We start from the raw sequence: 27,216 nt of genomic DNA on the forward strand, positions 1-27,216 counted from the left end.
TTCACAAATTATGTTTAGGTTGCATTAGTTTAAGGTTACATGGACAATGTTAAAGCAAATGGTCAAATAAATCCGAGCACAAATTGCTTGATTGTTTTCAAATGCAAGAATTCAATTCTCGAATAGTATTATCACAGTTTAGATATGACAACTAGTCTTGATTTTGTCAGAAACAAGTTCCTTACCATTGAAGATAGAAACAAGTTTTTTTTTTTTTTTTTTAATGTTAATAGATGTAGAAGAAAAATCAGGAAATAAAGATAAAAGAACTGGTTGCACTGGAATTGCAAACTGATACATTGAGATTTAAGCTGGATATTGAATATTATAAAAAAAATTAACATTTTTCTTCTGCAAATATGTTCGCTTTATCTTTCACTAACATCATAGATTAATATTTAAAGAAAGAAAAAAACTCACAACGGGATTGAATTTTTAGTAAGTATTTAAGCCTTTCTGAGTGCCACTACACTTACCCTCCCCTTCGTTGTTCATGCTGGATTTTAAGATTTGTTCTTTCTGGAGAAAGGGAGAGGCGGCAAATTATGCCATTGCACGGGGCGGAAAATTGCCTAGGGCCGGCCGTGTGTATGATGATGAAAGTTATAGTTGATAATAATGGCACTTCTTGTATATGTATATACAAGACATGAATATAGGATGACTCAATTTGAAGTAATGCAGGGTGTTTCAAAATTAATATTAGGGTTTTGAAACTTGTAGGGTATCTATTAGGGAATATTAGGGTATCTATTACAATTAACTTACAATTATAAATATTATATCAAATGAAAGAGCAACTCAAACAGTTTTGTACGCACGCATGTACAAAGACTTAAAATCCCGACATTTATTTTGAAACACCCTGCATTTCTCACCAACAGTGTTGGAACTAAGCTGTAAAAAGGAGAGAAAATTTTCCTTATAAAGTTATTGTTTACAACAACGATATTATTATTAGTCGAAACTATAAGTACAACAATAACACGGGTTAGTAGTCAAAAAAGTGTAATCAAATGTACACTAGGTGGCCAAAGTGGCACACACCGGTGTGTCACTTTTTTAATTCGCTCCTGTGTGGGCACTAATTAAGATATGTGAATATTATTCTTGCCAAATATGGTTGGACCATAGTTTATCATATTAATTTCTTTTTCTTCTGGTGTCGAATTTCCTTCTCAAAGTTTACCCGTCAAAAATTCGAGAATTTTCTAATTTTGAATTTCCTTTACTTCTTTTTTCCTTGTAGCTTCCTTCGTTGTAGAAAGACCTCCTTAAGACTTGCCAGATAGATACCTCGGATGGATACCTAACTGTTGACATCAATTGGACGGTCCTGCGCGTAGTGTTGCCAATTAGGGAAATTAAAACTTCCCTAAATTTGGGCAAAAAATTCGAGATTTTTGTTTACAAATCCGTACCTATACGTCCGAGTGCAAGTCAACTTACGCCAATCGGTCATTTGTCCTTACTTAATAAACGCAAGTACAGATCGTTAAAATGGGGTAATTAGGGGGCGCACGAAAAATTCGTATTTAGGTTCAAACCCTTGATTTTTCTAGTTTTTCCCTTTTATGTTTACCGTAGTATATTTTTGGTAATTAGAAGCTTTGCTCCTTAAATATCGCCATAATACTTGTAGGATATATTAGTGGTGTACCAATGTTTAATTTAGGATAGTTTGTGTCTGTCTGATAGCAGTGTTGCCAGCTACAGAAAATTTTAATTCCAGATTTTAGGGGGAAATTTTGGGAAAATTATCAGTTTTGTCTCTATTATTTCCCACTTGTTGGTTATATCGGAACAAACGTACCAGTATCTGGAAGTCTCGTCTTCATCCTACACAACGCACTATAGAAAGTTTCAATAGGATAATTAGGGAAAGTACAGTTGAGGTTTACACTAAACCTTGTTCTCTAATTGGAAAGATACTTGTGATTTTTTTAAGGTAGAATGAGATATTTTTTATTGACATGCTTATTTTATTAGATATTGTCATAATACTTGTAGGATATATTAGAGGGATACCAAAGCTTATTTTGAGATAGCTTGTGTGTGTCTGATAGCGGTGTTGCCAGCTACTGAAAATTTTTATTCCATATTTTAGGGGCAAATTGTGGAAAAAATTCCCTTTTTGGTATCTATTATTTCCCTCTTGTTGGCTACACTCGAACAAATGTACCAGTGTCTAAACGTTCCGTCCTTAGCCTACACAGCGCATCATAAAAAGTTTCACTAGAGTAATTAGGAAAAGTACAGTTGAGGTTTATAATAAACCATGTTCTGGAAATGGTAAGAAAATGGTGAATTTCTGAGGTAGAATGAGATATTTTTTTTTTTAATTTGGTGCTTACTTTGTTAGATGTCGCCATGATACTTGTAGGATATATTCTTGGAGTACTACGGTTTATTTTCAGATAGTTTTCGTCTGTCTGATGGCAGTGTTTTCAGCCAAAAAAATTAATTCCCGATTTTAGGTTAAAAATTCGGAAAATTTCCCTTTTTCCCTCTATTATTACCTTCTTGCTGGCTACATTGAAACAAACGTACCACTACCTGAAAGCTTCCTCTTTGTCCTACAGAACGCACCATAAATAGTTTCAATAGGATAATTACAGAAGCTGTAGCCCCGGCATATCTGTTGATTTTTGCTTCTGAGGCGTAAAAAGTGTCAAAATTTTATGTGTATGATGACAGAGAATTTTTTCATTCCCTGTTTGAATGGAAGCCAGCGACTTCAGGATTTCACTGTACCTTGTCAACACACCAAAAAAATTTTTTAGGTGACTTGAACTCAAATAGCACCAGTGGTGCTAGATTTTTAAAAAATGAAATTCGGTTAGGGAATTTTTTGTAAATTTTCACCCCGACATTTACCTCAATAATTTCCCACCCGTTGGCATCAGTGCAATGTAATTTACACCAAACAGTAGCCACATCCATTTTCTAAAAAACAAGGCCTTAACCATATCAATCGAATGAATGGTTTTTGAGCAATAAGTCACTAACTGAAAATGTAGGAAAACGCCAAAAATGACCTGGGTTCGAAAGGAATAATCACACAATTTTGCTCGTATAGGTACAAAGAAACAAATGATTTGTAAGTTACGAGGGCTTCGACTCAAGTTCTGTTGATTATTTCAATAATCTGTAACATAAATCAATAAATAATAGTTGCCAGAAAAAAAACAGACATTTGAAAAAAAACATGAAAAAGAACAATGTTTTTTATTGAAAAAAAACTTCACAGAAAAAAAACCGTTTTTTTACAACACTAGATAATAGAAAGGGGAAAGGGCGGAAGATTGCATAAATAATACATTATTTATTGTAAAAAGCTAACTCAATGCAGGTGAAGAAATCAAAATAGCTGTGAGGCACTACTTGCTTGGGATGTGAAATGGATTATGTGTGGATTGTAAGCAGTACAAAATTATTAATTTCGAGACAAAATAATAATAATATATTCCGGTTGTGCTCCTAGTTTATATCTGTATGTTGTAAAATTTAATATGCGTTCAAAAGTTGTATGTGAAAATACATTTCATTCAAATAGTTGTTTGAATAAAAAGCTAAAATTATTCGAATAATTATATTAAGATAATTATTCAAATATTCTAATATGTGAAAATTACTTGAGTTATGTTTATTCGAATAAATTTCACAGCTCTGGTAGTAACTGAGGTACTCAGAACGAAAGTGCTGGAAGTCCCAAAATTAGAAAAATCGTAAATTTAGTTTCAGAAAATTATCGAGTATGAAGACTTTTGAGAGAACTAGTCAGAAGTTCATAGTCCAATGGCTGCACTATACAAGACCATTTTTTAAACCTGTAGTTAGTATAAGCCTAAATATCTAAAACAGCTATTATCAGAAATGCTACTTGTATTCTGGACGCCTCAACTAACAGACAACCCGTCCTCATTCTTCAGTAGCACAGATAGCCTACGTTACTTAAACGTTGACATTTTATTGTTATATGTCATGAACTATTACACGTTGACAAACATTAAAATGGTGAAACAAAAGACGGCAAAAGGATTACAAGCTTCATCTGAGAAGCAGAGGCGGCTTTAGGATGTTCATTTTCGGTAGGCTCGCTCCCTCGCTTATGGATACATATACACATTTGATTGATTAATGACAATAGGAGAAATTACCTTTACACTAGTGATTGATGTTGTTTGTTAAATAATTATCTACAATCTAGTGTCAAATATATTTACTCTTTATTGTATCTATTAGAGTTTATATATTTTCCAAAATTTTTGGGTACGCCCGTGCCTACCTGGCCTATCCGCTAAAGCCGCCACTGCTAAGAAGTACAGAACTTCTAATGGGAATTACATATTTAATGTATAGACTGTGCAAAGCAGTACTCAATCACCCCATGTGCTTCTCATTCTAAACTTTATAATAGACTTTGTAAAAAAAAAAAAAAAAAAGTAATCGTAATTTTATCCTACCGGGCAATCCTCTTCCCTTCCCTTACAATTTGGGTTTCATTCCAGAACAGCACATGTCATTAGGCCTACTTCTGGCATATCCTTGATGTTTATATAGGGAGTTTAAAAAACACAAAACGTTAAACGATGCCTTTTTAAAAATCAACCCATGTATTTTAAGTAAGATCACGGGACCATATTCAGAGTAGTTTTTAGCGTCATATTAAGAGTTTGACTAATGCGTGATGCTTACTTCCGTATATAGAAAAAGGCGAGCCACGCTGTTTCTGCGGGGTTGTCCAAACACATGAGAAGAAATCAATGTAAGAGAGAACAGGTCCCACTTCCCTTGATTTCTCCTAATGTGTTTGAACAACCCTAGAGGCGGTGCTTCTCATATAGTGTATAAAAAGCCCCTTCTACATAACGCACAGTCAATAGTGGATGAACCCAAAGCTTTCGCGATCTACATTTCCTGTTTCTACGTCGTAAGTACAACAAGGCAAGAAGATATCTCTTGTTGATAGCTGGACTCATCTTCTCTCTTTCACGTCCTGTCCAATACTAGTCTCAGCGCCGACATTATCGGCCACGTGTGCAAACTATCGCCGACACCGATATTGTCGGGGCTTCCACCGATATTGTCGGCGACGTGTGCAAAGTACGCCGACACCGACACCGATATTATCGGGGCTTCCACCGATATTATCGTTGCCGTGTGCAAACGTCCTAAGACTTCGATGGTAAAGTAAGAAGAGACACAGACACAGAGAGTAAATAGATGCCTCGTTTACCATTTGTAAAGCGGTGACAAAATTTTTTTTGGTGGGTCCAGTTTATCTAGAATAATCCGAAGAGTACTAAATTAATAGTCAAAAATCTACTTTTTAATTGAAAAAAGAAGTAAAATAAGTACATAGTAAGAGGAAATGCATGAAGTATCATGAATAGTAATGTAATGTAATTATTAGGAAATAATAGAAGAAAGGCTGGCAAGTCTAGTAGTAACTAGGTTTTGTTCCAGGCCTAGATGTAGTAGTAAAGTAAGCAACGAGTCATTTACACTTATTATCATTAGGATTGAGAGGAAAGTGAGAAGGAAAGTAAGAGCTGGAGAGAATGAGAAATAGTGAAGTAGACGAATAGAGAAATAAACTATGATAGCAAAAAGATAGAAAATATAGTGACAATTTAGAAATAATGATGGATATGACGTAAAAACATACCTGAGTTAGACAAATATATATATAAAGAAATATGAGTATAGAGAAGATTATAGATAAAGAATATGAGATATTATATAGAAATAGATGAAGTATATAGATATAAATAGATAAGCGCTAAGAAGTAATAATATAGAAGAAATATATTATATAGTATATAGTACGTAAGAAGAAATAAGTTTTGGGAATAAAAAGATACAGCGATGACTGATCGAAAGTTGCCCTAAACAAAGATATAGAAATAATTGGAGACGATAAATAAATATCTTCGTTAATATACGAGATGTAAGAGGTCGTTTCAAAGATGAGGCCTATGGCATTTAATTTAATTTAATATAGTAGAGTTTGTGCACGTAAGTTAAGTACTTCAAGTAATATTTATAGATTTATGACGTAAAAATAAATGGATATAGACTACGGCGAAAATAATTGGTTGTTGATTAGCTACCAACAACAAAAGTTAAGCCAATACACTGATAGAGAATAAGAATACCGAATTTTAGAATTAATTAAAATTTATTTATCTGCACGTCAGGTAATTTAAATTTTATAACAAATATTGACGAACAAGTATAGTTGAGAGATATTTTGACTATAGTTTTATTATACGTAATATACTTTTACCGATTTTGAAAAAAAAGAAAACAGTTAGGAGTATGAAGAAGAATGAATTTTTTTAAAAAAATATATATATATAAATAAATAAAGACTTGTAATATAATGTAATTTTAATAGATAGGTTTTTTTAAGTAATAATAAGGTAACTAGAAACAAATCATGTTTATAGATGGACGGCGAGGTGGACCGCCGTTTACCATCCAAAGTCCGAATCCGAAGCCGAAGGAAATTTCGGTTTCCATCAATCAAAACCCCGAATCTGTAAACAGGTTTTGGTTTTAGTTATCGTTAGTTACCGATAATTGATCATTTTTAGTATCATTTTATTGTTTATTGTTTTAAAAGTAATCTGATTAGAAATCTTAATAGAATAAAGTCATGTTGTGTTTAATCAGGAATCAGAAAAAAGTAAACATTGTCATGCAGTAAGAAATTACGCATGAGGTTGTTATTGTTTATATGTCGTCTAGACATAATGTGTACATTATGATGAAAAGACAGAATTTAAGAAAAGAGCGTGTAAGCTCTATGATGATGTAAAATATTTTGTGTATTCAGCTTTGTTCACAAATACATAATTTCGGATATGACATAATATGCAGATTAGCAGAAATAAACTGTCTGAGAATTTTGGACATTGCACAACCATGGAGAAACGAAAGTTTCTAACAGCTATGACATTTTGACGTCATTTCAAAGTTGAGGGGACACATTCTATCGTCTGGAAGATGGAATAAAAAGCTATTCTTTGTTGCATTGAAAGGAAGTTTGGATAGAGCGATTGAAGCGTGAACATCCTAAGAAGAAGCTGAACGAGGTGCGTGAAACCTCGGTCGCAGGTTCGAGACCAGACGACATCCAGTTGTCGGTTGACAGCTGGACACCAGACGTCAAGTATCCAGTTCAATCATCACTCATGGTTCGAACAACAGGAGTATCAGGTATGTCATCGGCTGTGTTGTGGCCTATGTTAAATTCTCAGAAGTTTGTAGTTTCTGCGACTGAGAGTGTCATGTCATATCCTAATGCATAAACATCACACATCACACTTAAATTATTTAAACAGAATTTAGTTGTTATTTAAAGATATTTGATGTCACTCATTTATTATAACCTCTCGCTACAATTAAGGTTTATTAAGTAATGTGAGAAGTGGGTTAAGTAATGTGAGAAGTGGTAAAAGTCTTACTGACACTTTGGAAAATGTGACAAGTATTTGTTAAATGGTGCTGAATTGGGTAGAATTGTACCAACCTTTTCACAAAAGGGGCTGAAAATGCCAGCGTGGTACCAACGGGCTGATGAATGGCAAAAGGGCTGAATTTGGTACAATTGTACCAAGTGTGGCAACACTGGTTTCAAGTGATAAAAGTCAAACATAAAATTATAAGTTGAAAGCTATGAACTTGATAATATAAAGTAATATATAAATGTTATTGACATTTTCGTTCGTTCTAAAGCATAACACGTATCCGGAAAACAATTTTCCTGTGAGCGTTGCGGTTTACGTTATCGGGAGGCTGAAGAAGCATTATATTACAGTAATAGTTGCCAAAAGATGTTAAACTTTCTTTGTTTTCAGTGAATTTGTGAGAAAATTTTAAGTACAATTTACTTAGAACCATTCCGTTTGTACCTTAATTATGTTCAGTTTCTCCTGCCGTCTTTGATCTTAGTTTATTGTTTTATATTTAGTTGGGAAAATAATCTAATGCCTTTTCTTTGAGATGAACCAGTATTTAATAGGGCATTATTGCTGTATCGGCGGACCAATTTGAAAATCGAAAAAACGTACTACATTCGGTTATATTTGGTTGGATTATATTAAGTTACGTTAGATTGTGTTATTAGGCGTGCAGTTTTACTTTACATAGTGTAAGTAGTAGGAGCAGTAGGAATAGGAGTAGTAGTAATAGAAACGGGTTAGAAGGCCCGCAGGGGTTGGTTGGGTTCTGTTGTCGTCATGAAATGGACAAATTAAAGACTTGACCAAATTTTTCTGTACATTTTACAATCTATGGATCTGTATATTAAAACAAGTGTACCTCTCCGCGAAATAGTCCATCCGCCTCGACATACAGTACCGCTTACAACATCAAACACAACCACTTTCTTAACTTTTACTGTTCCCCTTACCTGACTTTCACTCATTCTTCCTCACAAACTTAAATAAATTCACCAATTGACCCAGTAAATTTCCTAAAATTGGTCCGGCGATACAGCAGTTAATGCTTTAATACTTTGGGTTTACATATTTCTCCTTCAAATCTAAATTTCTTATACAGTCCAACAGTGGCGTATTTACGATTTTGTTTCGGGGAGGGCTTTGCTAACTTTTGGGGGGGGGGCTTTGCCTGAAAATGTGAAAATTCTGCAAGATATTTCATATAGTTTACTATAGTAAGATTTCGGAGGGGCTTAAGCCCGGAAGCCCCCACGAAATACGCCACTGCAGTCCAATATACAATGCAGAGAGTTTGGGATAGTAGAACTTTTAAACCTGAAGCGGTACACAAACAACGGTAATGCCAAAATGAAACTATGTTCATGCATATATTTTTAAAATAGGTACGAACGATTGAAGTACACCAGGAACCTCACAGTGTTGCCAGATCTAACCAAAGGCGTAAATCTTTTTCTTTCATTTTTATTTTTATTTTTATTTTATTTATTTATTTTTGCAAAACATGTAAATTGACTCGTAACTCATACGTATGGATGTTCTGTCGTTAATTTTCAGTTTGTTTAGTTGGAGTAGCTTGGAAACTATGGAGGAGAAAAAAAAATTTCCACCGATAACTAATCGCATGAGGTCTTTGTAAGAGGGAACTAGGGAAATCGTAGTTTTCATAAATTAACACTCTGAATTAGTAGTAATACTATTGATGTTTCGGTGCAACAAAAGGTGTGTTAAGGACCTGTCTACATTATGCAATTCCTGAAGACAACAAAAAAGAAACTTTGAAATTATCATGATAAAACTTTAACTTACATGCACCCGGAAACACTGCTATTTATTTCTATGGGGTTACTTAAAGCAAGAGGTATACAAGAACAATTCTCGAACTATACAAGATCTGGAAACGAACATTCGCAGTGCCATTGAGAATATTAACACTTCTACTCTTCGTAAAGTTGCTGCCAACATGGTGAAACGAGTGAACCGGTGTTTGAATCAAAACAGGGGATTCTTACAGCATCTACTGTAGAGCTGATAACATATTGTGTGGTAGTAGCAGTGTTGCCATGTTCTTCTAATTTGTTCTTCTAAACTTTGCTTTGTAGATATTTGGAAGTATTTATCTCTAATAAATTGTGTAATCGTTTTACTCAACGTAATTGTAGTGTTTTGCTTTTTACATTATATCGGAAACTTTCCTTACATTTGTTATACTAAAAATGATTTTTTAGGGTTATTTGGTCACATGAAACAATTCGTTCTACTCGCGTGTTCAATCTAAAGAGTTCTTGAATGATATTTGAAAATCAAGGGAAAATAGGTACTAATAAATTTGCCTCAAATCTAAATATCCCTTTTTGTGTGAATTAGGCAGAACAGGAATTTCTGTTCTGCCTAGAGATAAGATTAAATAAAAAAAAAAATGCGTTACAAAGTGCTGGAGGGGCATTAGGCAGAACAGGCACGAACCATTCTCAGTGTTTTCATTTGACACACACACACACACACACACACACATATATATATATATATATATATATATATATATATATGCGCAGTGCGCAGTGCGCAGTGGTGTCGTTCGCTCAAGCATTCATGCTGTATCAAGTGCAAATTTGTGTGTTGCCAGTATCCTTTCTCTTATTACATATATGTATGTCTCCATTCAATAAATAGGAAGGTAATTTTCTCTTTGTTATTTGTGTGTGTGCAAATACTTGTGGAATCATCAGCTTGCTAGTCGTATGTACGCATACGTGTGTACAAAAGTATAATACAGTTAAACCTGAATTTCCGAACTAGTGAGGCTACCCATGTCGTATCACCTATTTTTTTTATTATTGCTAATTTGCGCTTGAACAGGACATGAACTCTGAACCAGGTCGTTATCAACTGTTTCTTTAGGGACTATTTCAGGAGCCAGTACCCAAGGGAGACGGTAGGTAACATGAAATATTTCAGTTTAACGTCGCACTATTATCCTCTTTAGGCTAAGGAAGATAGGTGGTTAATACAAGGGAATGATGATGGTAGAATAGGCGTAATGATAACGTGGAAGGAACGGAAGTACTCCGAGAAAACCCATAGACACGATACTGTCCACCACAAATTTACTTGGACGGGGATCGAACCAGGGATCCAACGCACCACAGGCAAGTGCTCCACCACTGAGCAATCATGTTCCCCTGCAGTTATGGAGAAAATGCAGAATAATTAATTGTTTTGTAAACCTACAAATAAACGGTGTACGAGAACTACGTCAATTATTCAAGTGAAACTCATCTGAAATAAAACCTCCTTAAGCTCTTTATTATGACACCACCAAGACGTTACTTAGTATAATTAGATAGAGGTATGCTCTAAAATAAACATTAAGCCTTAGGTTTAAATTTTTATTTGATTTAGCAAAACAAAACGTTTATTATAAAAATTATAAACGTGTAACAATTTGAACAACTATCAACTTGGCTTCATCAGACAATATGACATCAGTACAGTGTCAGACGAAGCCTAGCGGATAGAAACTGTTAAACGTTAATAACTTTTACAATAAATGTTTTGCTTTGTTCAGAGAATAGTTGAAATCAAATTTAAGTCTATAAAAAGCAAAGCTTGTTTGTACAATGCAAAAATTTTAAAGATTAAATTAAAAAATATTGTCTAACAGCAGTGTATTCAAAATGCCATCAAGGGTAATGGCCTTGGAGCTTCAAGTTCTCTAAATTCATAACATTTCAGGCGAAGGGTGCGGTTTCAGCTAGTTTAAATATAACGCAAATCTATTTTGCAAAGCAAGTCGATTCATTAGACGTGAAGATGCCATCGGGAAAATCATATTCTGTAAAGTTCCAGTTGATTTCTTAGAAGAGAGAAGAATACAGAAACATCCAGGCGCGGATCCAAGTGGAAGGCTATAGCCCCCCACCTTTATGCTCAGGCATACACTGGATAAAATGGGCTTCAATCCTACTTCCTTTAAACTGGATAAAGCGGCAAACTATAGTTTTGCCCCTCCCTTGATAATGTCCTGGATGCACGGCTGGAAACATCCAATGGGCTATTAAACAAACATGCTGCAACTATACCATATTCATTAGGAGCGGTCACGGGTTCGATTCCCGGTGGGGACACTCGGTCGAAAAAGTGTAAAACGCTTTTTCAGGCCAGCCACCCTGAATGGGGATTTTCCTGGGTTTTCCTCATTCACACCAGGCAAATGCCGAGGTGGTACCTACCTTATAGGTCCCAGGCCGCTTCCTTCCTTCCTTTTCCCTGGATTGTGTGCTCGCCGAGGGACGTCATCCCTCAAAACGTGAAGGGCTAAATGGCCTTATATGCCGAAAGCCCAGAAATCTAAATCCTAAATCTTAAACCACATTCATTAGCTTTAACATTTATTGTACTAGAAGTAGAAATGCAATTAAGTCCTTACCTCTACTGGTGAGAAGTCCAGTTCCGAGCCAATCCCTTAAAAAGTAATAGCTGATTGCTTTGTCCGTGTGCTTACTACTTCCAAGCACATGCTATAATAGAGAAAAATAAAATAGTATCAGAAATATTAATAGGCTATACATACAGTCGGTAGAGATTAGTTCGCAATCACTGATGCCTCAATAGCACTAAAAATTACTATTGTTGCTCCCTAGATTAGAGCATACAATGAACGTTTAATGATTATGTTATTATAACAGTGGTGGGTCTAGAACAGTGGCGTATTTAAGAAGGGGGGCTTTCGGGATTAAGCCCCCCCCCCGAAATCTTACTTACTATAGTAAAGTATATGAAATATCTTGCAGAATTTTCACATTTTCAGGCAAAGCCCCCCCCCCCCGAAACAAAATCGTAAATACGCCACTGGTCTAGAAAATAAAAACTAAGGGAACCGGTCAGAATGCAGACTTTGATAGATGTATCGTGAGTTTACTGTAAACTATCAAAAACTATATATAATAGTTTCAATTATTTTTGTTAATCAGAAGACTAGGAAGCCTACACTGAGAAAAATCCATTCTCGAGTCAGCGGTATATTGTACAAATACACGGAATCCTCTTGCTTGCTACAGAAATCAGTACGGAGCATACGTTATCCGTATGCTACATAGGCACTGCCCTTAGATGTTACATCATGCCGTTGCAGGATGTCTGATATCTAACAGTCTTTCTTATATTACATACATATATGTATGTTACCTTCGTCAGCTATATGTTATATACGTCCATTTGTATGTGAAATCCTGACCTCTTATATTGTTTCATACGGAAAGTACGTATAGATGGAACAGTTATACGGAAAGTATTATAAAACGTGCGTTTTCAGTTATACGTCTCTTATACGTTAAGTCCAAAAAAAATTATAGGAATTACGCATGTAACCTACCTTTTTAAGTACGCCACCTACATATTTTTCTCAGTGTAGATCCCCGGTTCCAGACTAGGTCCGCCATTGTCATTTTATTATCCTTCAGTATATATTTTACTATATTCTTTTGCGCCATGCTGTACATATCAGTATTTCTGTGTTATGCATCTCGTAAATCATTTTTTAGTGTCCTTCAGCATACTTTTTCAAGAGCACTTCAAATATCATTTCATTTAACCAATAATTATTAGGCCCTATACTATAGCTTTATTATTACTCTGTATATATTTTGTTAGTCCAGAAATGATACAAGAAGTAATCTGTAGTAAACATATAGAATCTGAGTCTTACGAAAATAGAAGTAATATTTAACATAATATTCAGAAATATTCCTCTATAATCTGACACATTCTTTAATATTCTGAATATGCAATAATATTCACTAGTACCGGTATATTCATACTTTTATTCATGCTACTATCTTAAGTATATTCTTAAAGTCTAGGTAAGGTTATGTTATTCACTATTCTCCATATATGATTATTACTTTCATGAACAACTGCTGTTATAAGTATGCATTTGTATTCGTTGTCTTACGACCATATTGGGTATTGAAGTCTACTCATCAGAATGTACAGGGTGATTTTAAACACTTGAAACCATTTATTTAGTTCACAAAAATTAGAATATGGGGTAGTGATCGAAGTGAAACGGTATGCGGTGGTATGCCATACCACCTCTGGTTTTTCAGTGATGAAGGCATAACGCCTCTGGTTTTTCAGTGATCAAAACATACTGTCACTGGAGAGTAGATGCTAAAAACCTTTAATAAATCCATTTTTATACACAGTAATTGACGAATAGCTTTGCTCGTAAAAAGATTTTATTTCTTACGTAGAAATAATTTCTAAGTTGACAACACCGACATTTTTGTTATTTTCTTCCTACCTTTTGTGTTTCGAATGAGGTGTCTTCAAAGTTATTCATTTAGTTTATATTTCGATATACCATGTTGAATTGTTTCTTTCTTATATGTGTGCGTGTCTTCTTGCCTTGATGCATATAAAGGTCGTGTTTTGAGCATGGGTGGATTTAGGGGTTGTTTGCTGTGAGGGACGGATCTTTTGGGAGTTTGAAATACCTCTCAATCAAGTGAGGGATCTGGGAGTTTTCCCGCAGGAAAGTGTTAATATAAAAACTCGGTTTTTGAGCATTTTCGTGAATGATTGTCTATAATACGTTATAAAGAGGATTTTTTTCAGAAAGTTGTAGGTGGGGAATCAAAGTCTCTCCATGCTCTCTCCCCCATAACTAAAGAGAAACACTCCAATGGTTTTGAGTCTCTATGTGAATAGAAATGCATTCTTTTAGGCAACACACCCTCATTTCAATATTTAGATACCTGGTTTGTCGAGTCAAAATCGTAATAAAGCATACCGCCTTTGCTTTTCTTTCCACTTCGAACATTGATATGGGGTATTAATATTTTGTATTGGTGTGTTTAGGAACAAGAGTGTTGTTGAGAGTAATCAGAGCCATAATCCACTTGGTTAGCTTTACGTATCTGTAGTAGGAACTACAGGGTGTCCAATATACAATGCAACCCGGAGTTTGGGATAGTAGAACTTTTGAACCTGAAGCGATACACAAATAATGGTTATACCAAAATAAAGCTCAACACTGTGTGGTTCCTAGTGGACTTCAATCGTTGCTTCCTAGTTTAAAAACATATGCATGAACAAAGCTTTACTTTGGTATAACGATTATTTATATATCGCTTCAGGTTCAAAAGTTCTACTATCCCGCATTGCATAGTATATTGTATTGTATATTGGACACCCTGTAGTATGTGCGCTATCCACAAATGTGTGTTTCAGAATCCTAAGGTACTACTTCTGCAACAATTTTTGTATAGGTAGTTTGGCTACTGGCATATAAATTGAAGTATTCACAAACTATCTGTATAAAAATTGTTGCGGAAGTACCGCAGGATTCTGAAACATGGATATTTGGATACGGCACACACTAGTTCCTAAGTGAAGTCTTGACCCGACCACGGTTGGTCACATAGTATCGGAGCTATAGACCTTTGAATTTCATTTTTTCAAGTTTTCGGCAGCCTATAACCTCGATAGGAAACATTTGTGCTCCAAGGTTGGTCTATACTTTTTGTCTTGTCTTTGTGTCAGGAATCACCTCTCAAACGTTGTCGGTGTTGTTTTGAACGTTGTTGTGGTTGTTGTTGTTGTTGTTGTTGTTGTGTGTGTGTACAATCTTTTATACATAAGTGATCATCTTCATTTTCATGGTCTCCAGGATTTACGAGACCAGGAGACTGTGCCGTGCCAAGGAGCAGGAACTGAGAGAATCGGAAGATCAACGCTATAAAAAATGTGAATACAATATCAAATGAATTCTACATTTTAATTCATGCTGTGTTATAGAAGGATATGTATTTTATATTTAATTGTAAATAAAACAAAGGTAATAAGTAAATAATAAAATCACAAGTAAAAATTACAAAAGTAACACAAGTAATCTTTTAAAAAATATTCTGAGAATATATATATATATATATATATATATATATATATATATATATATATATATATATATATATATATATTATTACCAACGAGAAATAGTAAGAAAACATCTCATTTCAACTGCCAAGGAAATAAATGAAAAATAATCAGAGAGAGAGATTTTAAATAACTGTTAAGGGCAGAAGTGACTACCAGTAAGATCCCAAAAAGCCTAAAGGCTGAGGACAGCGGAAAGTTGTTTTAACACTTTATTTATATTTATTTGCTTGATACAGGTCCAATTTATTGGACCGTATATTTTTAAAATTTACACAAGAAATATTTAATGTTATTTCAAAAGAGTTTATGTATAAGTGATCTTATCTGTGTAATTACTAATAATGTCCTGAAATGTATATCAAAACAGCATGTTTTGTACATAATAGTATATAAATAACTCATGGTCAATTCAATTCCTAAGTGGATGCAATGTGTTAAGTCATTATCCATAACGATAAAGCAGCGCGACAGGTAAAGCATCTAGTAACATGAAGAACACAATGCGTTTCCTCTATCGTCGTTTACGCACATACCCACACTTGCTGACGCACCTGCTCTGCAAAAGCACTCCCACCACGCGCATGCCTACCAGCTTTGCCCTATCCTTACGTGGGTTAGATACAACTATTTTTAATGGACACCTAACACAGGTTGGTTGCTATTTTTACACTGTCTTTTAATAGTATATGTCCTGAGGCTGATTTTATATCCACAACGGTTAAACCCTCTTAAAGTGAATCTGCACCTAAGAACGCAACTCTTCCCATAAGAAATATATTTTTTTAAGGTACTGGGAGTCGATTTTGTCATTGAAGAAGTACATAAGTCATGAATTCATGTATGGCTCCATAAACTTGGCATGTACACATTCCTTTTTCGAAATAAATTTGTGTTACGTAAGAATTAGATATTGCCTAAACTAATTTCGACAATTAAATAATAAATTTGAAGAAGTCAATAAAAGTAAAACATTAAAATTTCAGTTCATTTCAAAGACAATTGAAAAAAAATTCCTAAATAAACCAATAGTCATCATTATCATCATTATAGGTATTCTGCCTTTATTGGTAGGTCACTTGCCGCAGCTGAGAAGCTTCCATGCTCCACTGTCCTTCGCTAACTTCTTCGTCTTCGCGTATGATCTTTCTGTTTTTATATCAGCCATTAATTGTAGTCTCCTTCGCCCCCTCCCTCTCTTTCCCACCACCATACCCTCTAGGACGTCCCTCATGATACAATTTCTTCTTAGGCCAATAGAGGGTGCAGATATTCAACATCCTTTATAAAATTTCCAAATGGGTCAACTTTACAACGGCTGCTCTAGTTGATATGCATACGCAGACACGAGAAACAGAACTAGATTAATTTTCACAAATTAGGTCCAAACTTACCTTACCCTAATCTAACCCTATCCTACTCAACTCTATTTTCTACCCTTATCGACTTCACCCTTTCTAAACCAGCCCTACTTTACGATGCTCATGAAGGCGAAATGGAGCAAATATTTTTAAGTTGATAATTATTAATTAGAGATACTGGTGATTTACTCTGTCTGACAATAGATGAAAAATTTAAACCAAATTACGCAACGCATCGCCCAACTAAAAGAGAGATTTTCTAGTAATTTCTTTGGAAAATGTTCAATTTACTTTGCAGATAATTCACATTGGTCCTTAATAGAACGTTTACCAATTCCAAATTACCACATCATAATAATCAAAACCAATCGTTAGTGTTCCATTAGTTCTTGTTAATGCTTCAAGCACAACCAGTCGTTCTTTCAGAAAAAAATGTTCCGGTGGGGCACACTTAGTACTCCGGGGGGGGGGGGCACTACTGGTACTATTCTATTTATTATAATATTATAGACGTATTATATTGGTCTCCTCCGGGGGGCACTCTCAGAGCTCCGGGGTGGCAATTGACCCCCCAAAAACATATCTGGAAGAAACACTGAGCACAACGTTAGAACTCCTACGCAGGAGCGTCATTTCAGATTTTGCTTGGGGGGGGGGGGCAAGACTCCTTGATATAAATAAATTTCGCGTTTTTCACTGATTTACTACTATTCTATTGATAAAATCTATATACATCTCAAACTCAGGGGGGTAAATGCCCCTCCCTGCCCCCTAAATGACGCCCCTGCTCCTACGTACAGAAGTTATTAACAAATTAAAGTGGCGATTCTGGCTTCGCCATTTTGATTTGTTAATAACTTTTCATTCAGAGAAGTACCAACGTTGTGCGTGTAGTACTAACCAGAACCAATCATTGACACTATTTTTGTTTTTGGTAAAGTTTATTTGTCAAAGTGGCAATTTTGGATTGACGTGAAGCCACAATCGTCATATTCATATGATAGTAATTTTCTATACGTTGGAGCATTGATGTTGAGCTTGTTCCACTCACCAGCACTAATGTAGCACTAACGATTGAGACCCTTTTCGTTTTCGGCAAATTTATTTGCAAACTTGACAGTTTTGGCTTCACGTCAAACCAGGATGGTCACATTAATTTGATAGGAGTAGTAATGTTAGAGCTAGTAGCACTAACGTAGTATGCTTTTTATGTACTTTTAATGATTCTCAGATGTTGCAATTTTGACTTGATTAAAGTCTTAATAGATGGGTCTGCGAGAAACACTGGTGACATGACTTTATATTCATTAGGAAATTGCATAAAGTAAGCTAAGAAATTAATAATATATAACTACATCAAATACACTGTACCGTGTATGAAAATTTTACAACTTCCTTAGCACTTTACTAAGTATAATCTAATTGACATTAAAATCTTACTAGTGCCTCTAGAGAATTAAAATACATATTTCCCTTAAAGAAAAATACTTTGAAGTATCTTAATCTAACTCTTTGTCATCTGAACATTTATTTCTCTTATAACAGAAGAAAGGGTTCTCCGACAATGCGCAGGGTTATCAGATGTTGCTCCCAGTTAGGATAGGGTTAATTCCTGTCCTGATTTCGGAGAAAATATTCCGCGTCCCAACTTAGTAGTATCGTGATTTTAAAATCTCACGATTTTCATCTTTATTGGTAAAGATAATAATAATAATAATAATAATAATAATAATAACTAGGAATGCAATGGATATACTCGATTGCAATGAAATGAGTTGAGCGAGCTTAAGCAACGTAATCAGTTTATTGTGACTTTTTAAAACAATCAGTATTTTTCATAACAATCGCACAATTCTTCGTCTTGACCTTTTGTTCCGGTTTAAAAAAGTTTAAAAAATCGTTAATTTGTTTTTAAATTGTGATTAAAATTGTAAATTTTTACGCTAAAAAAATAAAAGGGCTTCGCCGGAATTTTTGAAAATCACGCGCAGATTTTAATTGTTGACAAAAAAATCACGTGAAAACTTTTTCCCCATGTTAAGTCTATGGAAGCGTTTTTCGGTGATTATTCCTCGATGGTACATCGGATTTTTGATTTCGACCTATGTTCTCACTCAGCACGACATACTCTATCAGCGTGCTAAGTTTGGTTGAGATCGGCCAAACGGTCTAGGAGGAAGCGTTTTTCGGTCATTATTCCTCGATGGTACATCGGATTTTTTATTTCGACCTATGTTGTCACTCAGCACGACATACTCTATCAGCGTGCTAATTTGGTTGAGATCGGCCAAACGGTCTAGGAGGAAGCGTTTTTCGGTCATTATTCCTCGATGGTTCATCGGATTTTTGATTTCGACCTATGTTGTCACTCAGCACGACATACTCTATCAGCGTGCTAAGTTTGGTTGAGATCGGCCAAACGGTCTAGGAGGAAGCGTTTTTCGGTCATTATTCCTCGATGGTACATCGGATTTTTGATTTCGACCTATGTTGTCACTCAGCACGACATACTCTATCAGCGTGCTAAGTTTGGTTGAGATCGGCCAAACGGTCTAGGAGGAGTTCGCGGACAACCAAACGGCTAACCCGAGTATAAGAGCTTCGCTCGCTCAGCTCAATAATAGTAATTATAATAATAAAATTCCCACATCGCGACGTTCATAAATACCCTTGGACATCACCAGACGGAAAAACACATAATAAAATTGATCACGTTTTAGTAGATAGAAGAAGGCAATCTAGCATAATTGATGTCCGGTCGTTTAGAGGGACTGATTGTGACACTGATCACTACCTGGTAGCAGCGATAATATGAGGGAGATTATCGTTGAATAAAGGTAATATTCATTGTCCGAAAACGGAGAGATTCAATTTAAAGAAATTAGAAGAGAGCCAGGTAAGAGAGGAATACCAGCTTGAAGTTTCGAATAGATTCTCGGCTTTGTAAGATTCGGAGTGCACTAGTGTTGAGGATACTTGGATTGAAATTAGAGATAGCATTAAAATTTCAGCAAAAGAAAAATTGGGACACGCGGAAATACGTAGGAACAAACCATGGTTCGACCAGGAATGCATTAAACTAGCAGAGAAGATAAAACAGGCAAAATTACGGTGGCTACAAAATCCGAATGAAGTAACTACACAAAATTTCGCAGATATCGGGCGGGAAACTTCCAAAACTTTTAGAACAAAGAGACACGATTTTCTGAAAGCTAAAATTAAGGAACTTGAAGATAATAGTAAAAATAAAAACATCCGGGACATGTATCAGGGAATCAACGAATTTAAGAAAGACTATCAACCTCGTTCTTACATACTAAAGAAAGCTGACGGAACAGTTCTCACTGATACGGATAGCATCTTAAATAGATGGAAAGATTTCTTTGACGATTTGCTGAACATGCAGCCAAATACTAATGTGCGTGGAGAAAAGGAGATACACACCGCAGAACCGTATATTCCAGAACCCAACCGAATAGAAGTAGAAAACCGCTATAAAGAAATTAAAGAAACACAAATCTCCGGATGTAGATGAAATTCCGGCTGAGTTAATTTTAGCTGGAGGCGAGAAATTGTGGAACAAGATACACAAACTCATTCTCCTTATTTGGAACAAGGAAGAATTGCCACAAGAGTGGAAAGAATCAATCATCGTTCCAATTCACAAGAAAGGCGACAAAACTGACGTAATAATCATCGAGGCATTTCTCTTTTGGCAACATCCTACAAAATCCTTTCAAATATTCTATAAGCAATTTTGACCCCATACGCAAATGAAATTATTGGAGATTAGCAGTGCGGATTTAGACGAAATCGATCAACTATTGACCAAATATTTACCACTCGCCAAATACTCGAAAAAAAGTGGGAATACAATACCCCGGTACATCAATCATTTATTGATTTTAGAAAGGCCAATTCTATTAGGAAAAAGATTGTAGAACATTTTTTTTTCTTTTTTGCAGAATATGAAATATCGAGAAACCTAGTTAGATTAATTAAGATATGTTTAAATGAATCCCAAAGTAAAGATCGAGTAGGAAAATTTTTGTTCACGAGCTTTCACGTCGAAAATGGCCTGAAACAAGGAGATGCGTTGTCGCCATTATTATTTAACTTTGTGCTGCAATACGCCGTAAGGAAAATAAAAAATAGCAACAAGGGCCTAGAGCTAAATGGTATTCACCAGGTTATGGCATATGCTGATGATGTAAATTTAATAGGGAATGATAGGAGAACAGTAGAAATAAATGCAGAGATCTTATTAAACGCTTTCAAGGACATAAGTTTAGAAGTAAATGCAGAGAAAACTAAATAGGGTCTACATGGAAGTCCGTCGGGACCGTAATAGGGCAAATTATGGATGCGTTAAAACATTAAATAATACTTTTGATAAAATGGATACTTTCAAATATTTAGGATCAATATTAACAGAAAAATCATATTCACGAAGAAATTAAATGTCGACTAAAAGCAGGGAATTCGTGTTACTATTCGGTTCAAAATCTCTTGTCGTTGCGAATTCTGTGTAGAAATTTTATGCTTAAAATAATCATGCCTGTTGTCCTGTATGGCTGCGTAACATGGTCACTTACTCTGAGGGAAGAACATAGACTGAAAGTATTTGAGAATAAGATCCTGAGACGAATATACGGACCCAAGCGGAACGGGAATGGTGAATGGCGGAAACTTCATAAACGAGGAACTACATAATTTATACGGTTTACCCAACATTGTTATGGTCGTCATGTCTAGGAGGCTTAGGTGGGCAGGTCATGTAGCTAGAATGGAAGAAAATAGGAGCGCTTTCAAAGTCTTGAGTTGAAGACCAATCGGAAACGACCATTAGGAAGACCTAGGCGCAGATGGGAGGACAATATTAAGATGGATCTCACAGAGATAGAAATACGAAGTAGAAACTGGATCCAATTGGCTAAGGATAGAAGTCAGTGGAGAGCTTTTGTGAACGCGGCATTGAACCACCGGGTTCCATGGGCCATAGAGTTAGTTAGTTAGTTAGTTAATAATAATAGTAATTATTATTATTATTATTATTATTATTATTATTATTATTATTATTATTATTATTATTATTATTATTATTATTATTATATTGGAACATAGCTTCCATATTATGATACAGAGCCTTCAAAATAAATAGAAACCTTACAACAGCGGCAGGACTGCATACAAGTTATAGTATTTAAATTAGTAATTTTTTATGATCGAAAGATCCAATATACTTCAATCAAAAATTTTTTTTATACCTTATATTTCGAGAACTACATATAGTGTAGCCAAAGCCAAATTATTACTTAAATCAGTATGATGTGCTTATTCCGAAAAAAAAAAAAAACAAACAAACAAAAAAAAACGAAAACTCTATTTAGAGGCCTTTCAAAAATTTTGTGGACCCTGATCCAGAAACTAAATAATTGGCGAAGATCGCAATCTTTTGATACATTTTTTTGGGGATTATGCGTAAAATTCTTGGCCACGATCGCAATTTTTTTTATCCATTTCCTTTATCATACCTAAAATTCTTGTTTTTTTAAATGCAGTATATTATACAAAATAGGGCAATGCACAGGTGGATTCAGGGGATGGAAGGTCATTCGTCTCTTCCACCCCTCAACCTAGTGGCACAGCCATTAATACTCCGAAAGCTCGGTGAGAGAGGAACTGAGATTTTTTTTTTTCACTGCACGTCGAGGTGACCGTCTTGGGTCTTCTCCTGGACTTATGTAATTTTATTTGTTTCACTTTCCTTTATCAACTACATTAATGTGATTCGTTCTTCACTACAAAGAGTTGCATTATATTGTCACACTGAAGAGAAGACCACTTCTAGGGATGCACACGAGACGAGTCGAGACAGAATTTTCCTGACAAAATTCGAGTCGAGCTCGAGACACGGCTCTTCCAATAGTAAAATATACGTTTTTCGAGTCGAGACATCACTTTCACAGCACATTTTTGAGACGAGACAGCCACAAATCTTGTCTCGTGCGCATCCCTAACCACTTCATTCTCCCTCCCCCAACCAATTGCCTGTATGATATATCCCTACATTTTGTTTTGGAAAGTTGGAAACGCGAAGTTGGGAATACAGATAATTTTCTATTGATATACCACAATCCCTTGACATCTAGTATTCCGTTCCAAGCGCTGTTATCGGCTGAAGGAATTCCACTCTCTTTTGCCATCCGCTCTCTCGCTTAGCAACAGCTGAACCGTCATTGTCTCAACGCGTGGGTGTGTCGAGGTTCTGAGTTTTAGTTAGCATTTTTGCCATGGATCAAGACATTTTGGCAGCACTATAGCACCTTTTTTCCGTTTTCCTCTCCTTTTACTGACACTTTTTAAAATTCCATTCCAAATTTCCCGGTCGTGAGTGTTCTGTTTCTTGCATGAGAATTTTGACAACATCGAACTTTTTTTTTCTCTGGATCCAAATGAGAGCCAGCAGCAAATTCCAACTTCTTCAGCTTGAGAAGATTCATGTCTTGCAAACAGAACTGTTTTTGTACCAACAGTTTTACAAATATGAAACGGTTGCCATAAAAGAAACTTGGCAACACCAATACTTAGTTAAAGGATCGTGTGCTATTTACCTTAAAAACTTGAGGTTAGCCTTCAAAAGAATCTTAAGAGTCTTCATCCCGGAGAAATTAAAATACCGCTAATTTTACAGTAATTATGTGATATCTTCAAATAGATAAAAGATAATTGAAATATGGGACAAGAGCGCCCTAGACAATATTATTTTGCGTGAGGTACCGTTATCACAAGTCACCTAGTGGCTTTATGTTTTCAGCTGTTTAGAAACGCGAAAATAAATGCCGATTTTCAAAATAGCTCGAAATCGAAAGCAGATAAGTGAGTCGTGATAACGGTTTCTCATGTAAAGTGATATTGTCTAGGGCGCCCTTGATCCACATTTCGATTATTTTTTTTATCTTTTTGAAGATATCACATAATTAATGTAAAATTAGCGGTATTTTAATTTCGCTGGGATGAAGATTCTTAATGTTTCTGAATTTGCAACATCTACAGAGTTGCCATTCCAAGTGAATATGGAGTTAGCCTCACTGGCTCTCTGAATGTGGAAATAACTTTTAACATTTACTGAGACCTCCAAGCAGAAACACGCTGACTGTTTACAACCTAGAGACGCTTTAATGTTGGTTGGATCCGAATTTAGCATTTAGTTTAGCAGTGAGGTTGGTTGAGATGTGATACAACAGCTTAACGAGGGATCCGAACCACATGAGCTCCTACCATGGAATCAAACTCGGGTTTCTCGCGCCAAAGGCTTTAATATTAATTTACACATTGTGTGCCGTTCTCATGCCGTGGTAATAAAGTTTCTTTTCAGACTTTGACATCAAAAATTCATTGGTTGACTTTTTTTAATTCACACATGACGTGCCCAGGCTGTGCTGTTCCCATGCCGTGCCCTGTAAGTACCATGGTACTCAAAATTTCTTTTCAGATTTTGACATTGAACATCATTGGGTTGTCTTTTTTTCAATTCATTCATGACGTGCCGTGCTGTTCCCATGCTATGTGCCAACAGGCCATCTTGAACAGAAATCAGTCCAATCGTGGCTCGTCGGTCTTGATCTTTCGGCTTTCTTCGGAGCACACGAAGCGACACGAAGTTCACCAGAACCAAGGCAAACGGATAGAAAGCAGTAGTGGCAAACTATGGCATGTGTGAAATGTACGGATGAACCGTGGCAGGGAATGACATGGGTACAGCACACTATGTCGCACACGACGTCCCTAGGACATCCTATTTTGATCCCAATTATTCCATATAGTTCCGGGAATATTGGAACAATCAGTAGACATCCCATGGACATCCTGCATGGGATGTCTTTATGGATTTGAACTAGGGATGGGCAAAACCGGTTTTTATAAAAACCGAAAACCGAAAAACCGACATTTCGGTTTTCTCCAAAACCGGTTCGGTTTTCTCCAAAACCGGTTTGGTTTTCACCGAAACTGGTTTCGGTCAAAACTTTTCGAAAACACATAAAACTATTTCTGTGGAAATAAATTCGATTTCCGGAGAACAACGAAACACCATTCTGGTCAGAAATAGAACAAATTTTGGAAAAAACTGGAATCGGTTTTGAAGAAAACCGAAACCGGACCAGCTAAAAAACCGAACCGGTTTTGGAGAAAACCGATAACCGGTTTCGGTGAAAAACCGAACCGGTTTTGAAGAAAACCGAAACCGGTTTCGGTGAAAAACCGAAAACCGAAAAACCGGTTTTTGTGCCCACCACTAATTTGAACGTAGGATGTCCATGGGAAGTCCCGGGCGGGACAGGAAATCCGAGGGAAATCCCACACTGGACATAGTTAGGACCACATTATCCTCCAATTTACCAGTGGACATCCCTTTGAGTTCGTGTAGAATATTCCATTTTCCAGGATATTAGCGGACACCTGGATATACCGCGGACGTCCTGTGGATGTCCCGGGAGCTCATTCGGAAGATCCCGGGATGTTACGTTATCCATTGCGGATCAGTGTCGGACATCCCGTGGACACCCGTATGCTATATGTAATGTGAATTAACTTTAACGCTATTAAGCACAACAATTTTGTGTATTTCCTTCGTGATTTAGATAAGTTTTTTTCTTTTTAATTTAGGTTTGCAACCTATTCAACATAATCTAAATTATGATATATATTATATAGAGAAGATTAGGTATATTATAGATATATAGCATAGGTATATAATATAGGTATATTATAGAGAAGATTATATATATTATAGGTATTAAAAGTCAGGGGCGGATCCAGAACGGACTTCTTGGGGGGCGGTGAATTGTAATACTCCTACTTAGAGCTACTTTTAAGAGCTCCAAACTCTGAGATGGGTTTTATTTACATACTAAATAAGAAAGATTCCTCTTCTGGCCGAGGTGGGGGGAGGCGATCGCCACGATCTCCCCCTGGATCCGCCCCCATTAGAAGTGTACATAATCTAAATTAGGTATATTATATACAGAGAAATACGTATTTTAACTTACATTAAGTTGTTTTCAATAACATAAAAGAATAGTTATCAAAATAGTCGAGAGAAATACCATTTTTCTTCTCCTTCTTTTCGCCTTATTTTAGCACTCTTTCCATCTCTTTTAGTGATGAGGAAGTGTCAAGGTAAAATAAAAAGAAGAATAGGAATGAAGAAAGAAGCCTTTAAGAGGAAGAAAATACTATTTTGTGGTACCTTGAACGAAGAGTTGAGAAAAAGACTTATAAAATGTTTTGTGTGAGTATTGTATTGTATGGACAGAAACTTGAATATTAGGCAAAAATGATTAAAAACAACTGGAAGCTTTCGAAATCTGGGTGTGGAAAGAAATAGATAAAATTAGCTGGATCGAGCGGAAAACGAATGAGAGAAAGTTAGAAATTGTGGGGGAGAAAAGAACAATTTTAGATATTATTAAGAATAGGAAGAGAAAGTGTTTGGAACATAGGTTAAGAAGATACGTACTGTATCATGAGGAACATGTTAGAGGCTATAGAGGCAGGAAAGGGAGGGAGAGAGCAAAGAAGACTACAAGTAATAGACATATCAAAAGAAAAAAAATCGTACGTGAAGACGAAGAGGTTAGCGGAAGACCGGGAACCATGGAAAATTTTCAGCTGCAACGTGATTTGCCAACAATGGCAGAGTACCTGTGATGATGGCGATGATCCCTTCCTTTCTTACAATGAAAATTGTCTCTAAACAATGATGTCTCTGTCTCTGATGATAAGATTCATCTTCTGCAATATCGTCTAACACAAGTAATCTTCTTGCCCTTCCTCATTAGCCACCTACAATGATTTGTCCCATAACAAGACAACCTCTCCTGAAATCATGTTCTAACCAGTTTATTAATCAGTTTGGTTTACCATCTTGTCTGCCGTCCGGGAGACAACAAATCTCAAAAACTACTGATGGATCCCCAGGCCCGTATCTATGGGGGCTCTAGGGGGGCCGAGCCACCCTAAATTGTGGTTGCCCCCTAAAATTTTCACGGTAGGCTTGCAAATTAACTATAATATGGTGATGAACTATAAAATGTTTGGGTCGCCCTCCCTAACTTCAGCTCCCCCTCCCTACGTTTTTGGGCTGGCTACAGGCCTATGGATTACCATGAATTTTTGCCAGAATGTAGAATGGTCAAAAGCAAGGATCTGAGCTGGCTGAATAGAATTGATCCGTTCTCCGGAAGTGGTAGAAATAAACCACTTCCGGTTTTAATGTTGATTGCTATAAAGTAAAAAATAGTAATAGATAATGAGAAGAGATTTCCTGCAATTAATTAATCCTCTCCAATCTGATCTCTCTACTTAAACCGGGAATAATAGAAAACTACTGTTACTTATGGTTTCAACATAAATCACGGCCCTCACTTCACAACTGGCGGGGTTCT

General features: G+C 35.9%; 1 protein-coding gene across 1 annotated transcript in view; it reads right to left on the bottom strand.

Annotated features, from left to right (window-relative positions):
- The window catches only part of LOC145672905 (cytochrome P450 4C1-like), a 323,535-nt gene that overhangs the window by 221,757 nt on the left and 74,562 nt on the right, over nt 1-27,216 (bottom strand). The window contains exon 3 of the mRNA XM_081742106.1: nt 11,899-11,989. Coding sequence (XP_081598232.1) covers nt 11,899-11,989 — 91 coding nt within the window. The remainder of the gene's footprint in view (nt 1-11,898; nt 11,990-27,216) is intronic.

Source organism: Thermobia domestica, chromosome 16 (genome assembly GCF_964235325.1).
Source record: "Thermobia domestica chromosome 16, izTheDome1.hap1.1, whole genome shotgun sequence".
In the NCBI taxonomy this organism is placed as follows: Eukaryota; Metazoa; Arthropoda; class Insecta; order Zygentoma; family Lepismatidae; genus Thermobia; species Thermobia domestica.